This window comes from Syngnathus leptorhynchus, chromosome 11, assembly GCF_054491065.1.
Source record: "Syngnathus leptorhynchus isolate UIUO chromosome 11, UIUO_Slep, whole genome shotgun sequence".
Lineage (NCBI taxonomy): Eukaryota > Metazoa > Chordata > Actinopteri > Syngnathiformes > Syngnathidae > Syngnathus > Syngnathus leptorhynchus.
The window spans coordinates 11,293,203-11,309,823 of NC_141205.1; the positions used below are offsets into that span (position 1 = coordinate 11,293,203).

Sequence of the window (16,621 nt, forward strand, 5' to 3'; positions counted from 1 at the left end):
AATCCTTCCCCTCTGACAAGACACAAATTGGAGCTGCACAAAGACTCGCAACTCAGGAGACTTCATTGCAAATGGATGATGATGCATAATCAAATGCACGTGAATCCACATGACGGGAGTAAACTTGTAATTGTAAAATGATAAAGTCTATTTTTTAAAATAAAACAAACAAAAATCAATGAAAATAATTTGCTGACTGCAAAGTTGTGAGTAATTTTTTTATTTTTTTAGGACAGGAACAAAATGTGTCTATTTTAGAAAAGACAGAATATTGCAAGGGAAAATAACCATGCAAGTTTGTGTATTTAACTGAGTCCACACAAATATGTTTTATCAAAAAATTAAATATTTATTTGGATTTTTCCCTCTTTTGATCAGTTTTCCATACATTGAGGTCAACATGAATTACAGGTTGCGACGTAAAGGACGTACCTTTAAACCACTTTCCCTTCATGTACATTAAATGAAGTGCAAAGTAAACATTTCATGATACAATATTTACTTTTTTTTTTAAAACACACAAGAACAAAATAATAGAACATCAAATTGGTAATTCAAATGTTTGCAATATTTGCGTTTCAAATTACCTTTGTCAATTAAAAGAATGACAAAAAATTAAACTTAAAAATTGTTTTGTACCTCCATCCCCAAAACACAAGTGGACAAAGAAATGCTCTCTTCCTTGTTTCATTTTTTTACAAACCAGCCATTTCACATTATGTTTTTCACAAAAGAGTTCATAGAAAAAAAGAAAATTCAAATATAGTCCAAAGTTACACATGACCTTCATTTCTTGTCTTTTTTGTCTTTTTATTTCACTTCTGGTACCAAATTCCATTTAAAGTCTGTGTAAATAAATAAATACAAAAGAAAATAAATAGATAAATATCAACGACCCTCTAAAAAATATCTGTTTTTTGAAGGGTTGTCTTGTGGCATCCAGTGTGAAAACAAAAAGGACCAAATGATGCCACCCATCTGAGACTGAGCACTAAGTGGACAAAAATATTGGGACACTTGATTTTTTTTTTTTCTTCTCAAATGAATGCATATTTAGTTGCAAAATTAACGCACATTTGGTCAAACTCGCTGTGACAGATGCTCAGGTTTGTTTCTCATAAAGAGTTGATCTTTGCCTCCGTGGCCAAGCGCTTGCTCACGGAAGGTCCCATTGGTTTTCCGATATCCAAATACAAGGAGCGTGGTTCTTGACGTGCTCAATGTGTAATGTCCATGAACTTCTGTTGATATTGGCACCATTTAAACAAAACAATGGTGTGCAAACTATGAAGAGTGTGGATTTTATTTTCTCCACTACAGGTGTCAAACTTCAACCCTCGAGGCCCATTATCCTAACCTGTGTTGAAAATTCTTCGAGTCTGACTCCTAATTGAGAAACTCATTGAAGAAAATGTGTGTCCCACTACTTTTATCCACATAGAGCGAGACACACTGAGATGTTCCTGCTGCTTTCAAAGATTTACAGGAATATTTCCTGCTGCTTTCTCCTTTCGTTTGCAAAACGGCAATTCTGTGAAGCTGACATCTCTTTTCTCTCACGCCTGTCACACTCAATTCCCAAATAAAGTCCCTCAGGAAAGCTAAAACCGGGTCGGAGACACCAAGTGAGATAAGGAGGTCTTTCCGTGGTGTGTTTTGGGAGAACACAGGATAAAGAAAGAGGAGAATAAAGAAGAAGTCTCTTGGCAGGACGGGACGCTCTGCTAGGACCCGTCCTCATCGGGTTTTCCCGGCGCGTAGTAGCCCGCCAGCTGCCGGAATCGCGGCCCCCAGTCACTGAGGTAAGAGAAATCCTGATCGGACGTGGTGGACAGTGTGTGGATGGAGCTGAGCGACAGGGCGGGCGAGCTCGTGCCCTCAAAGGCGTACGTCTGGAACGAGTCATACGGCGGCACCGACAGATCGGCGTCGGCTTGCTCCACCTTTTTGCGGATGTAACCTTTGAAGAGAGAGAAGTCAGCGGCCGAGCACGATTCCGTCGCCCCGCCCGCTAAACGATTCGCCTGAAACCACTGTGGCAGCGTGTGGATTTCCGAGACCGAGTCGGCAGAGGCGGCGGCGCTCTTGGACTCGGGGAAGTCGTAGAGGTTCCTGAGGGCGCTCATGTCGTAGGCCTGCGTGTCCTGCTCACCGCCGCCCTCGTCATTGTACTTGATGACATTGTCCCGCATGTCCTCCTCATCCTCAGCCATCCGCTGGCCTTTCCGGTGGCGTTTGAGAGTCAGGATGAGTAAGACGAGGACTGAGGGGAAAGGGGTAGAAAGGGTTACGAGAGATTCAGTAAAAGGACAGTCTGAAAAACATCTCGCCTCAAGTATGGAGGTTTAATCATCAACCCGTCTGAATCAAACCTTACAGGGGACAAACGGAAAACCGATGGTTTGGGGTGGGCAATCTTTTCTGCTCAAGAGACACATTTAATGATGAAGACGATGATGAGACATGATCTCGTTATCTTTTTGCTGTGTTGTGGTATGATTTCCTGCTGCCATCTTTCTCCTGTTGTTTCTATCCAGTCTGTAGGTTTCAAATGAACACGTCTTAATGCTTCTTCTTGTTTTCGGTTTGTATTTTCTGGTGGTTGTCTCAGTCCAATAAGTTTGTTCAATCGGTCTTCTTTGATTGTCTACTTTGGGTAGCTCTGATTTGGAAACAAACTGAATGAACATTGACAGAACATAGGCATAAAAAGTACACTTGATGTTTCTCTAATAGTCTGTGTTGTATAAAAAGACATGCCCTGAGCATGATGGATTTTCCAATGAGCGGTGCATTGTAATGTTTTAGACTTCTCTGAGCACACATACAGCAAAAGGGGAGGGGGTGAGTACGGGCATTTCTGTGTATTGTCAAGTTTTTCCTCTTGAAATGCATGAGCATTGATTTTGCAGCCTCACCCAAAAATATGATTTCATTGATTTTAAAAGAGGGAGGGAGGAGCTTTATATCAATACTCATTCAAGCCTGAAGAAAGTAAAACTGTGAGGATGCATCAGCACTTTAAATGAGCCAAACAAGCATAAAGAGCACAAAGATTACTGGTGATTACGACGAAACATATACGAGACAAAACAGCTCAGGCTCACTTAGCGCTCACATTATTCCAGTGTCCCAAAATGCCACATTCAAATTGCCATTTCTCTATAACTATCAGTTTTGTTTGGTAATACATGTTGTTTATTCCTAACATGTCGTTTAAAACAGCTACATTGACTGTGAGTTGACTTGCATCTGGTTGTCTTTAGAGTTGAACAATTAAGGATGCCAGCGGAAACGGATCATTACCCATCGGGCGCCTCTGTGCATCTTCGGGAATCAATGCCTGAAATGCTGGCGGAGATAAAACGACGATAAATAACACAGCGGGTTCTGGCCCAGACGGCTACGCGGCATTTGATGCTGCCAACACAAAGACAAACGACGAAACATGCACCCAGCGCGCCCAGCGCATCAACTGTGGCTATCTGGGGAATCTGCATAGTGCCGTTCTTAGATGGAAAAGTTCAAGGTAGCCCCGGAAGTTCAAATCTTTCCATCGTTTGCCTTTGGTCCTATGGGGGTGGTCGCCAATCATTTTTCAGTAAAAATATACACTAGCCTAAAAAGAAGCACTGTAGTCAAAGTAAACAAAATGTACACATATGAAGCAAAAAAAAAAAGTATTTGAGCCATATTTGTCTCCAGTGTGAACTTCATGACTTTTATTCTCGTAACATTTGGGGAAAACACAACCTAAATGTCTACAGTTGTTCTTTATTCAAGCGGGCAATTTAGTATAACTTTTGGTATTTTTCGCAAGCTATTTCTTCTTTAAAGGTGATCTCGTGCCAAGGACTTTTTTTTTTCAAAGTTACATTGCCTGACATGTTATGACCCGCAAAAAAAGTCCCCAGAACCCATGCCCCGAATTTTTTTTTAAGTGGCCATTTGAGGATCATTTTTGGCCATTTCGAGGACTCCCGCAAAGAGCAACTTGTCCAAGACATTTTGTCTGATTTCCACCAAATTCCCGCACTTTGGTATAAAATCATCTCAGCCATCGCTGATAATGGCCACAATGTGTGTAAAAGCTGCAAACGTTTCCTTTCCTGCTCACCTAAGGAGTCTTGTGAGATGAGAAGCAGCCTTACTGAACTTGGAATGTGGATGCTGCACACCACTTCTGGCTGATAACATCCAATCACATTCAGCTCGTATTGTTTGTTGGGCTCCACTGGGAAGGCCCTCCCTATAACAATTGTGTTTATTGTTCTCCACCGTGAATGGGCCGAGTTAATTGCCACGGGGGTTTGATGGGGTGGGGGGTCGTGAGGTGAATTGTAGCGCTCACCTCGACGCATACTAAAGCTGGCACGTTGGGTTCAGCCCTAATGAGGCAAGTGTTAGCAGGGATGAAAAAAACCCTCTCGACTCCATCGGCTGTGCAGATGCGTCTTGTGCAAATATACCGGACGCAGCGGATTTAACCTTGTGACAAACCCTCGCCGAAAGCACGGCAGCGCTGCCGATTAGCCACACAGTAACTTGAACCGTGTTAAGTGTTCAAGTTCATTACGGTGTTATTTTATTTTGATTTATTTCCCAACATTCCAAGGAAATTTACCAGAAATGTTCTACCCCTTTGCAACCCAAGTAGGAATCACGTGACCCTTCTGCCCTCGTCCACACAAATCTCAGTATCCCTCCCAAGCACGTGTACAGCTGTTGCGATAAGCACTCTTGACAAGGCGGTTAATTTGCCCCCGGGCTGCTCTGCGCCGCCTTACCCGGAAGTTCATCGCCAGCAGATGGTGAGTTAATTAGACCTGAGGCATGCAGATGCTGCGGTGCGCCAGCGCCGCCGATTCATCACGCCGGCCGGAGGAACGGTGTGTTTGTAAAGTAATTAGGGACAAATTTGTTTTCATTTTCAGCCGACAAGTGAGGTGGTCCCATTCCAGGAGTGTGAAGATGCCCGCTTGAAGTAGCTGTTGTGTATAGACAAGTTACACTCTGCAATCGAGCGTGCAGTCTCAGAATAATCCATCCATCCATTTTCTATTGAGCTTATCCTCATTAGGGCCTATTCCAGTTGATTTGGGGAAAGAGACAGGTATGGGACGGAACTCAGTCACTTCATTTGCTTGAATATAAAATCAATGTGATACGTATATCAGGTGCTGATAGCATATGACACCTCACCACACAAAAGTCAAGGGAGCTCAAGCTCTGCTGCTGCTGCTAAGCCACGTTAACGCTCCTGTGACTTGGGCTGGCCGGAAGTGCTTTGCGAAGACACTCCACTTCATTTTCTACCAATCAGTCAGCCCGAATGGCATTGATGTAATGGCGACAAGAACAACTCACGCAGTTAAATGGAACAGTCGAGCAAAAAAAAAAAAAAAACAACCTCCAACTGCTCATATGTTTACACTCATTGCGGTAATCTAAATATCCGAGTGTTTTCTCATACTAATGCAGTTGAGTTTATTTACAGATGGCCCAATTTGTTACTACAGCACTGCTTGTGTACTTTACAAGTAGTGTATACTGAATACAAATCTAATATTTTCAGCCATGTTTTGGGTGACCTCCACAAGCAGAAACCCATCTTTAGGGTTTCTAAAAAAATAAAACTCTATTAAAACCCCACAAAAAACATTACATTTGTTTTGAAGTATCGAGTGAATGGTTAAAAAATGAAATTCAATTGAAAAGCAATACAAAAGAAACATTAGATTTGTTCTGGAGTATCAATTAATGGTTCTGTGAATGTTGTCCAATATTTTGGGATGTGCGTAAGTGCTAAATGTCCACTAAACAGTACAATGGAATTCTCAGAAAAAGCAGAAACAACATGAATGGTTTTGTATTGCGTTTTTGTGTCAAGCATCTCAAGGCAAATACTTTTCATCTCATTAGGACGAGCTCTTTACAAGACACTGACAGCGCTCTGAGTCACGCTTGCGAACGGCGGGGCGTCGCATCATCCATCATTCAGGTGCGCTCACCTCTGGGGAAAAGACTATTCAGAATAAGACTATTCATGAAAAGTTTGCGCAGAACAACACGGAATCGCACAGGTCTCGGCGTGTACGACATGGTTGTGCTAGTACGAGCGCTTGTATAGTCTTGCCAGTGTCAACTGGATTGCTCCTTTTCACTCAATCTCAGTAAGAAAGAAAGTGACAAGCCGGAATAGCTCGCAATAGAAGACTGATCAAGGCCAGAAAGCCGTTGACATCATTCTGCTTAAGAAGAAGAGCATCCGTTTGTGAGGAATGTTGCTACAACTTTTCTGACATGACGTTTACTACAATAAAAATCTGTGAGCACACACATGCCATTTTTTCCTTGCATCACGCCTCGATCAAGATGGTAAAAAAATCAATATGTGTGTGCGCGGCTTCACTCTTTAACTGTCGCAGCCCCCTTAAGAAATCCACTGCTCTTGGTGAGTACCGTAATTTTCGGACTATAAGTTGCGTTTTTAGTCATAGTTTGGGTGGGGGGCGACTTATACTCAGGAGCGACTTATATGTGATTTTTTTTCACAAATTTTCAAAATTAAAAAATCTGCGATGTAGTGAAACCGCAAAAAAACGAACCGCGATGTAGCAGGGGATTACTGTCATTTGAACTGCAAGTGATGTCACCCGTGCCACTGATTTGGAGTGACACAGATGGTTTGATAATATTGTTGTTATCTGATAGTTATTTGAAATATACTTTATATATCGTTATATGGGTCTGGAATAATTAGAAATGCAACTTACAACGGGTCCGACGTGAGCATATGCGGCGCGGAATTGTTTACTTAAAGCACTCTCGATGGATTTAATGAATTGGAGTGACACAGATGGTTTGATAAACGTCCTATTTATGTAATACTTACTTGAATAACTCTGAATGTTACGTCAGGCCCGTTCTCAGCTCCTCGTTTGTGTATATGTCACGTTAGCATACCGTATCGTTTAGCTTGTTGTTGCTGGTTAATGTCTGTTTTTGGTGTTGGATTTTGACAAATAAAGTTGCCCCAAAAGTGCGACTTAAGCTCTGGTGCGACTTATATATGCTTTTTTTCACTTTATTGTGCATTTTATGGCTGGTGCGACTTGTACTCCGGAGCGACTTATAGTCCAAAAATTACGGTAGTTGACGTGACCACCGCTGGCAGGCTCACCCTAATGAAGTGTACTTAGCCATTTGTCACCCACCCGTTTACATACTCTGGCATACATTCATGAGTACCTCAGTCAATTCATCCATTGGCTTACCGATGAGGATGAGCATGCACACCAGCAGTGCGATAAGTGCCCCGGGGCTGAGAGCTGCACTCATGACATAGGCCGTAGCATTGCAGGACTGGATGGTTCCAGCTGTAAAAGAACAAAATGCACGATAAATAAAATCATTATCACATTGAATCGAAAGCATTAGTTCATTTACAATTGTGACCCTCCTTTGTTGTCTCGCCTTGAGCAGCTAACAAATTGTGTGCAAAAAGCAAAACAACCCAGATGACCTTTCAGCGCGGCCGCTAGCAATGGTGATGGTGATTGCTGCTAATGGTGCTCACCTGTGTCACAGCCGCAGATGTGAATGGTCAGAGTGCCAGTGGAGCTGAGCGAAGGGGGGCCGCTGTCACCCACCAGGATGGGCAGGAAGTAGATGTTCTGCTCGTGCCGGTTGAAGCCTGACCGCTGCGTCCGGATACCGGCGGTGGTGTCTAGGTTTTGTTGAAGGGGTAAAAGGAGACATATGACGCATTTATGTCGCAGGTTTAGACAGTGATGAGCTTTCCAAGACTCTTGAGACTACAAAAGCAAAAAAAAAACAAAAAAACATTGCTGTTCCAGCAGGGTGAGAGACTGCTATGGCAGGTGGACAAAGGTTGCTATGACAACGACAGAGATGCAGATTACCATCAACATGGTGTTTTCTGGAGAAAGCTTCCATGGTTGCAACATTTATCATGCTCCCTTAAACAAACATGAAGGCAAGGGAGAAAACCAGTAGAATAAACAGAAGTTAAACATCAGCGGTTTGTGTGAGAAGCTCATCATGGAGACATAGATGGATGGATGAGAATTCCCTCAGAGGCTTTGACAAATAGAGTCAGTGCGGCTTGGTGTGCGCACTTGCATAGGAGATATCGAGCAATCCATCTTCCAGAACGTACATCACCATTATCCATGCAGCTTCGGCGCACCTCTGCTACGCAAAAACGACGATCTTTCTATTAGTGCTCGTGCACACGAACATGATGCCCCTGAAGTTCTCCTTTGGACTTTGACATGCCAGCTTTTGTCGTTCACTTAAAGGCACCACCCAAAAGAGTAGTGCTATGTATTACCAAATACTATACGTTTTGGGAATTTTAAAAATATGTATATTATTTGGAAAGTAAATTCAATCCAAAAATTAGAAAACAAGATCCATAAATATTTTGGAAGTGCGTATGAGGACAAAAGAATGGATAACATGAAAAGTGGTTGCCGCATAATGCCCCAAGCTTAACTCTATCAACACCAACGCTATTAAAAATAACTTAATCGAATCAAGCAAACTGCTTCAAGTCACTTTTGTTGCCTTGAGTGGCATGTCAGGAATCAGCCGTGTTTGCGTTTCCTGACGACCGCTGACAACATTAAGAGTGTTTATCAGCAAGATGGTGGCAATGGTGTTGGTGATAGGTAAGTGGGGGACGGGAGGAGAGTGTGTGTGTGGCGGGGGGAGGCTCTTGTCTCTCATCATGGTGTGTGCGGAGGCCCGCACACGGCATGAGGAGGAGAAGATGCGACAGATTGAAAGTGACAGGTTGACAAATGTGTCCACCAGAGGAGACACGGGAGAGGCCAATAACGAGAACGGGTGGGAGGATTACAAAGTCTGTGCACCCCCCCTCGCTCCCTTCCCTCCATTCTCACTTGGGTATACAAGGCTCACTATTGTGTGAATGTTTTTGATTAGCTACCTGGCCTACCTTCAACAAGATGTAAACAAACACGTGTTTGGTTGGTGCTATGTGTAACCTTTACATGTATTTAATAAGACACGCACACCGTGTCCCGCAAGCACTTGCTGATGGATGTGTGCGTGTTAGCATGCGTGTGCGTGTATACAAAGCTGAAGAAGCTTGTGGGAGGCATCGTGCTGGCCATTTGTGCCTGCGTGCAGGTTCACGCTTGGGCTGCAACGGGCCCGGCTCGCAACTTGAGCCAGCGCCGTGACATTTCCCCATCGCTCAGGCTGCGCCAGTGACATTTCCCCGGTGTCACATCAATCTTGATTTAGCCGCGTGTCACGTCGGCTTAAGTCCGTGACTTTAATCGAGGATCTGCCCACATGTTGTTGTTTGTTTTGCGGGTGGGGCGACAACGTGAAACGGGCGAAAGGATCCGTGGCGCAGCGATAAACGACGTCTCGTCTAAAGTTGGAAAATAGTCACTCACTGTTGCTCAGGGTGTTTATTTGGGCTGTCAGTCATATTTGTTGGGGAATGGTTGTTGTCATTTAGGCTGTGCTTTGCGTACTTTTACACGCAACAACTTTGGGAACTAGGCCATTATGTATGACTCCAACAAGTACAACAAACTTGAAGGGGACATGTTATGTAAAAATGAATTTCGAATGGCTTGGAGGCAAATGGTTGTAAAATTCAGCAAGTGCCAATATGTTCCATTTATACAAAAATAAAGCCACCTCTACTATTTGATTGTAGACTGCTGATCACATCATTGTTGCATTTCCCGACTCTTTATATTCTATTCAAAGATGATATTATTGTATGTGTGTCTATAGTTATGTTTTTTTTTTTTGTTTCTTATTAAATGACGTTATATTTATTTTTGCTGGAATAGACTGATGTCATTTCCAATGAGGATTTAAGCTTCACCTTCTCCATTCTTCTCAAATCAGAAACTTTCACATATTGTCACCTTGGACATCCCAAAGGTCAAAGTGTCGATTGCCGGAGGCTTCCGGAGCCAGCGTGAAGTAAAAGTGATGTCCGGTCTGCGGCTCGTCTTTGTCCACCACACTGACGGTGTGAATTATCTGCGGAGAGGAGCAAGTGGAAGGAAGATAAAACGCTATGTGAGAAAGGTTAAAATCACACTATGGTTGCATTCAAATTGAGTAAACAATGCCACCGCATTTTAGAGACATCATTGAAGAGCTTGAATGGCTTTTAGTGAATACCTAAAGTCAGCAAAGTATTTCAGAAGAAATTTGCATGATAAAAAATAGACAGGGGCCAAACTCTTAAAACGCCCCACTAAAAGGCTTCCCGCAACATAAAGCGACAGGAAACTGCCGTCTACACTTGAGAAAGAAGCAAAATGCACCTGCAATATAAAAGGATGGGAGGAAATGAAAGGCACAAAATGTGGTCGGAGTGTCATCCAGCAATCTTCTAGAAGAAGAATGATCCGCGTTCAAAGATAAAACTCAACTGTGATCCAATTTGGAGAACTCTGCATGGACACAATGAGATGAGATACCATTTGCAGTGAGCTGTACAGACATCAAAACATCCCCGGACAGGCTCATTGACAATTCACTCAACTTCTCTGCGGATGACATACCATCCAATCCTCTGCAGGCGCACGACACAGTCGGCCACGAAACACTTGCCGCAATGTTTGACCAAAATGAAGAGACGATGGTCGGGGTGCAGTGTCTGCACTTGAGAAGATTGGTGGAGTGTATATTTTTTGAAGAACGAGTTCCGCATTGATTGAAATAGAAACAATTATTTGGAAGCATTGATATTGCGTCGATGAATGGCGCCGTCGGCATCATTTCGGGCCTCTTCTTGTTCTCAAAGATGTTTTTTTTCTTTGCCACCTGCACTTGCCAAGTTAGTTGATTGCTGCACCATACCTCTCTGACATTTCATGAAGCCGCATCCCGTCCCAGTAGACGGAATGGTTTGGCATTTAACCACAGGGCACGTGTGACTGATGATTTAACAGCAGCTGATCATACGCCAGCTGCGTTCAAACAAGCTTTTGCGAACAACTACGCGGCCAGCCAGCGTTCTCTTATAAAGACGTTTAGAAATAGCAACGCGGTCCTTTAATGAAGACGCCAGTCCCTCAGTGCACACCAATATTTTGTGTGTGATCTGTCGCGCACAAACAACAAACTCCTCTTTGATCCATACAAGCTAAAAAGTCTCTGCCAAAACAGACGTGGTCTCCTCTTCTCATCATTCTCCAAAGCCCTTTCAGGTTTGTGCAAGTCAGAAAGTGGGGGAGGGGGATGGGTGTCATAAGCAGGAATTTGGCTCCAGCCGAGAGATGAATGTTATAATATCTTTTGAAGAAATGTATGAAGCGAGCCTTGATCTGTGTTCGACATCAGAGTCCTCAACAGGGGCGCTAGTCTCAAGGCGTCGTCTGCGGGCGGGCCAACCAAAACTCGCTGCCAGGAAAACCAGCCACCAGCAAGGTTGCAACCAATCTTAACGAATCTCACAAAATAATTTCAACTAAACACAGTGAAACAACAGCAGATGACACAGTGGGTTTGATGAGTCTTTTCTCCCCTTTACAGGAGGAGAAAGGCGGAAGAGGAGGTGAGTGCCGGTTGTGTGGGAGTTTATCAAGTAGCCTGCACAGTTCCCTCAAGCACAATCACCTAATTAGACTTCTATCCCCTCTCTCCCCTTTCTTGACCCTCTTAAATCTCCTCATTGGGTTGGAAAGCTAGAGGGGGAGACTTTCCCAAAAGCGCAACCCTCCTTACCGGGACCTGTCTGACTGCTCAAGGTTGCAAGAGGACGCAAAGGCGTTTCCATTTCAGGGGAGCCACGGGACGCAGCCAATAACGAAATAGCCAGACATGAAATGATAGATGGGACTTTCATCTCTGAAGGCTTTTGTCAATACAATCGCTAGTGGCAGGGTGAAAACAAAAAAACATTCGAAAGTCACACTAAGTTAGAAATTGAAGGTGTAATTTCGAGTTGTTGTTTTTAGAGAATTCAGAATTTTTTCTTAGTCATTTCCTAAAGTTACCGAAGATAAAGGAACATTCTGTTCTTAAATGGATGTGTTGTTCTTAAATAGAGTATTATTCCTCTTGATTATTCCACTAGATCCCCTAAACTGTCTTCTTGATGTGGCAAGGCTCTCTGCTTTGGTAAAATCATTCGAATGCACTTTAGATTCATATTGGTTTGACAAAGAGGAGCTTAGCTAATAAGGCCGGTATTGAGTGTTTCTGAGAGCCAAGGTAGCTGCGGTCAATGCTAACGTCGGTAAGTACCGAGAAAGTCCATGTCAGCACTCTGTCGGGATGGCATTTTCAAGGAATTGATTGGAATTATTCGCTTCGAATTGTAATATAACAACTGAAACTGGTGGTGGGTGTGTCCCCTTGGAGGACCATCCTGCATTACCCATTTGAATTGCCGCAAAATGACTCTTGCTGTGGAATAAGAAAATATATTTGTGTGTGTGTGGGGGGGGGGGGGGGGGTGGGGGTGTCAGGCATTTTAAAGCAACCGAAGTATATTGGCGTCCGGTTCCCTCAATATAATCTTTTTTTGATGAAGATAATGTACACTACCAAGGAACCAGTGGAAGACTGAAGATACCGTAGCTGAAGACGAGCAATAAACCATGTGCCACGCTCCAGGAGGGAGTCTCGGACCATTTGCAAAGACAACATGGATTCCAGGAGCAGCCTTCTGTGAAAGAAGTTTGGAAACTCTTTGCCGGCAATTTGACAGTTGATTTGCTTTGCGTTGATGTGAAATATAGCAGGTGTTGTGTGGGCTCCAATGCATTCTGCCAACGTCTCGGGCCTCAGACGCTTGGCACTCAACAAAAGCGGCGCCAATGCTTTCAAACGTGCCTTTCTTTATTTATTTTTGCTTTTCACAGTAGCCAGATGGAACAGAGAGGAGTGAACATTCTCCGGGTGCGTGAGGCAAGCAGGAGAAGCTTAGCAAAATGACTTGACTTTGACTTGAAGCGGAAGGAAATATTTCTTCATTTACGCCACTTTCAATGAGATGTTGGCCTTAGAAATTCTTATGCAAACTCATACAAAAAGGAAAAAATAATTAAACCTGAATTAGAACCAACCTTTCTTCACATCCTCCAGCCAAGAGTAAAATAACATGACATACTTGTATATGTAATTACTGTGCATCTTGAAATTTGGAAGAAAGAATTGAATGTAACAGAAGACCAGCATTCTGTCTTCCCCACTTTCCACCAATCTCCTCTACTATGAACACCCGCAAGCTCCGCCGACGCAACCCATCCCTCGACCTAAATCATACGGCATTTCAGTCAGACCTCGGTTTCCTATGAAAATAATAGGGAGGCGGGAAAAGTATTGTTTTCCCTCAGGCCCCCTCTTGTGAATTCCCCAGTGACTGAAAATGAATGCCGGGAAGCCTTTCGCCAAAGGCAAACACATTTTCATTCAATCCCAGCCACAGCCATCTCCACAACACCATAAAAAGCCACAACAGACAAGTAAAAATGGATCCGAATAACCTTTTGCCTTTCACAGGTGCTCACAGTTGCTAGCAAAGCATTTGCTACTATTCATATGATTAACTTGCACCACGCTTGCGGGCCAGCGTGTTTGGTGCAGGACGTCTAATCAACTCTGTGATTAGAAGCTGAAGGTTAATGCATGCTTCCTCCAGTGGGCGAAGGAGGAAAAAAATGAACGTGGCGGGCGACGATGGGAATTGGGAAAGCGTTTAAAGCTCTGTGGATCAAGAGGAGGACAGACCTGAGCCTCATTACACATGTAAATACGTACGGCATCCAGCAAGGAGGCTGTGCTTCCTTTTAAGCCTTGTTTTTTTAATTACTCCTTTGTTTTCGACATGTAATTAGGTCCAAGTTAGCCCAAGGCATTTCTCCTCATGGTGTGTGGAGCATAAAACACTCGAATAACTCTTTGAATTTTTAATGGTTATCAGCGAAAAGAGCAACAACCCCTCAAAGCGGAAATGGTCTCACCTGTGCCTGTGACTTTTCACGCTGATTACACAACTTTTTGAATCATTGTATGTATATATATTTTTTTTAATGCAGGCTCTTGCTCTACTTTGATGCAGCGTTTTTGCACATATATATTGAGCACCACCACCCACAAGATTAGGTACACTCGGGTTTCACAAAGAAAGCTTTCTCCCAAAGCCAGACTAAAATGCTCATGTTGACATTTGAAAGGATTTTTGTCATTTGAGAAGAAATGGGTATGTGCTTGATCCAAATATTAGCCAAATAATTGTCCTGCTGGATTAGCATTTGTGCAAAAACAGAACAAAACAGCCTTTTGGGAAGTAATTGGATTGATTTGTGACTCAAAAAGCCATTGTGGTTTTTGCCATCGTGCTGCTGGAAATGGCAAGAAAATTACCTGGCCGGGCATGGCATCTTCACATATGAAGACTTCGTAGGGGGAGGCCAGCTCAGGAGGATTGTCGTTGACGTCCAGGATCCGAATGCTCACCGCCGAGCGCGACGCCATGGTGTAGTTATCTACATGGGGAACAGAAAGCGCAATGGCCCGTTGAGAGTCTCCTCTCGGTTTGAGCCAAGCTCGCATCAGTGACATCTCTGTTGGCCTTCCGCTCGAATCAATGCGGCTGTCTGCCAGGGCTTATTTGATTTCATAAGTTCGTCAGCAAGCGCACGGAGCAGCAGCACTTTGGCGGTGTGCACTGTCAAAACGCTGATGTTGACAAAGGAGGGCAGAGGTGCCGGCGTGCTGACTTTATGACAGGGGCCTAATGCAGACAAGAATGCGGTACTATTTGACCTGCTACGAGTACGGAAGCCACTTTTGAGCTCCTGGAGGCGACAAAAGGTGCCATTTATCAGAGAATAAGTCATAACTGGGAACACAACATGCTAGCAGCGGCTGTTTTGCTCGGTAAAGAAGCAGAAGGAAAAGTCGAATAGTGATTGCGGCAACACAGTACGGACGAAAGCGTCTGCGTTGGCTCACTCGTATAGGTTTTTAATGCGACGCCTCCTCCATTTGCACACTAAACACCTCAGGCATCTGTGAGCGGCGTCTGGAGGAATGCAGTTATATTCATTGTTACATTTTAAAGTTAATAAACAGAATATTGAGAAAACAGGGTGTCCCCCACAAAATGACTCAATCTCATTTGATTGGCAATTGCTCCCATGTTTCATCGGGTCTATACTCGAAACAAGTCAGCTATGCTAAAGATGACAATAAATTTTGCATAATATGATGCCATAAAATGTAGTCTATACAGAGAAGAAAATATTCTACAAAATATATATTCCTATACTCTATCTTCATCCTGCTCTCCTTTTTTCTCTCCTTTTTGTCATTTGAAATCTGCTGTTTTGGTTGCTTTCTTGTTAAATATAAAGTGGAGACCAATTATTTCAATTTATGCATCCGGCGATTCACTAATATGCCGAGCGTATGAGGAACACGTCGTGACAAAGGCGTTTGTTTTATTCATCAGGACATTTAGGCTAAATCACACAGGGGCAAGAACGCATGCACTTGGGCAGCGCGCGTAATGGAAGAAAATGTCATCGTGGGAGGTGTGAGGACATTATAATTAGCACAATCAAAAGCTGCTGCAAATTACTGTGACATCTCCTTGTATCTTCATTTGTCCAGTGTCTTCACAAAACGTACAGGAGGGGTCACATGACACCTAGTCTCGAAAAAAAACAAAAAAAAAAACAAAAACTAATGTATATACAGTGTGTGCGTGTGCGTGTGTGTGAAACAATTCCAGGTTAAAAATTAAAAAGAAATGAGAGCTAAATGAGAGCCATGTTTGCTTCAGGTGTTGTCTTGATATCCGGCTTGTTTAGAGAACATTTGTCATGAATAAAACGGCATTCAATCAGTGCACCAAAGTGTGAGAATCTTCCAAGAGGGAGGGAGGGGGGGAACCATCGCAGTGAAAAGTTAGATATTTGATGTCAAGGGTTTTAATGATGCCTACGCAGCCAAAACAAAACGCTTCTTTTGGACAAGAAGTGCTTGTCAGCAATCTATCTTCTCGGCTACCTTTCTGTTTACCGAACAAAACATAAGCCCTTGCCTTGGACTTTCAGACTTTGCACATAATAGCCAGCTCTTAGTAAAACGCAAACGAGAGCATAACGACTGTTGTAAATTAGTCCTACAAATAAAGCAATTACATTTTTTTGAGGGGTGAGGGTAGAAATATGGCTTCAGTGGCTCCGCCAAAACTCGAATATACACAGTAGGGACATTCTGCAGCTCTCTGGTGCACATACAATGTTGGGTTGTTTGGGCCAGCAGCTGATGAGAATCCTGGCCGCCACTAATAGTATAATCCTCATGTCAATGCAGCCTTTTTTTTTTTTTTTTTGAAACGGGGCCGCATTGTGGCAGAGCATCAGCGAGAACAAAACGACGGAAAGAGCTCCGCCGGCAACAGATATCATTTCTGTTCTGCTAATTTTGTCTCCTCATTATGTCGCCGTCCCCGCTGAGCCGCAATGAAAAGCAGCAATCATCCCATGTTACACATTAAACATTTCAATTTCCACAATTGAAAACAGATGAAACACTGTAAGAATTTCCCACACTTATAAGGGAACGGGGAAGGGGG

General features: G+C 43.4%; 1 protein-coding gene across 2 annotated transcripts in view; it reads right to left on the minus strand.

Annotated features, from left to right (window-relative positions):
* Window positions 1–369: 369 nt before the first annotated feature.
* cdh22 (cadherin 22) overlaps window positions 370–16,621 on the minus strand; it is a 78,949-nt gene continuing 62,697 nt past the window's right edge. For both annotated transcript variants that reach the window (XM_085924644.1, XM_085924645.1), the window contains 5 exons: window positions 14,401–14,522; window positions 9,942–10,059; window positions 7,580–7,729; window positions 7,278–7,379; window positions 370–2,263 (listed from right to left, as the gene is read on the minus strand). In XM_085924644.1, the coding sequence (XP_085780770.1) occupies window positions 1,725–2,263; window positions 7,278–7,379; window positions 7,580–7,729; window positions 9,942–10,059; window positions 14,401–14,522 (1,031 nt within the window). In that variant the 3' untranslated portion in view covers window positions 370–1,724. The remainder of the gene's footprint in view (window positions 2,264–7,277; window positions 7,380–7,579; window positions 7,730–9,941; window positions 10,060–14,400; window positions 14,523–16,621) is intronic.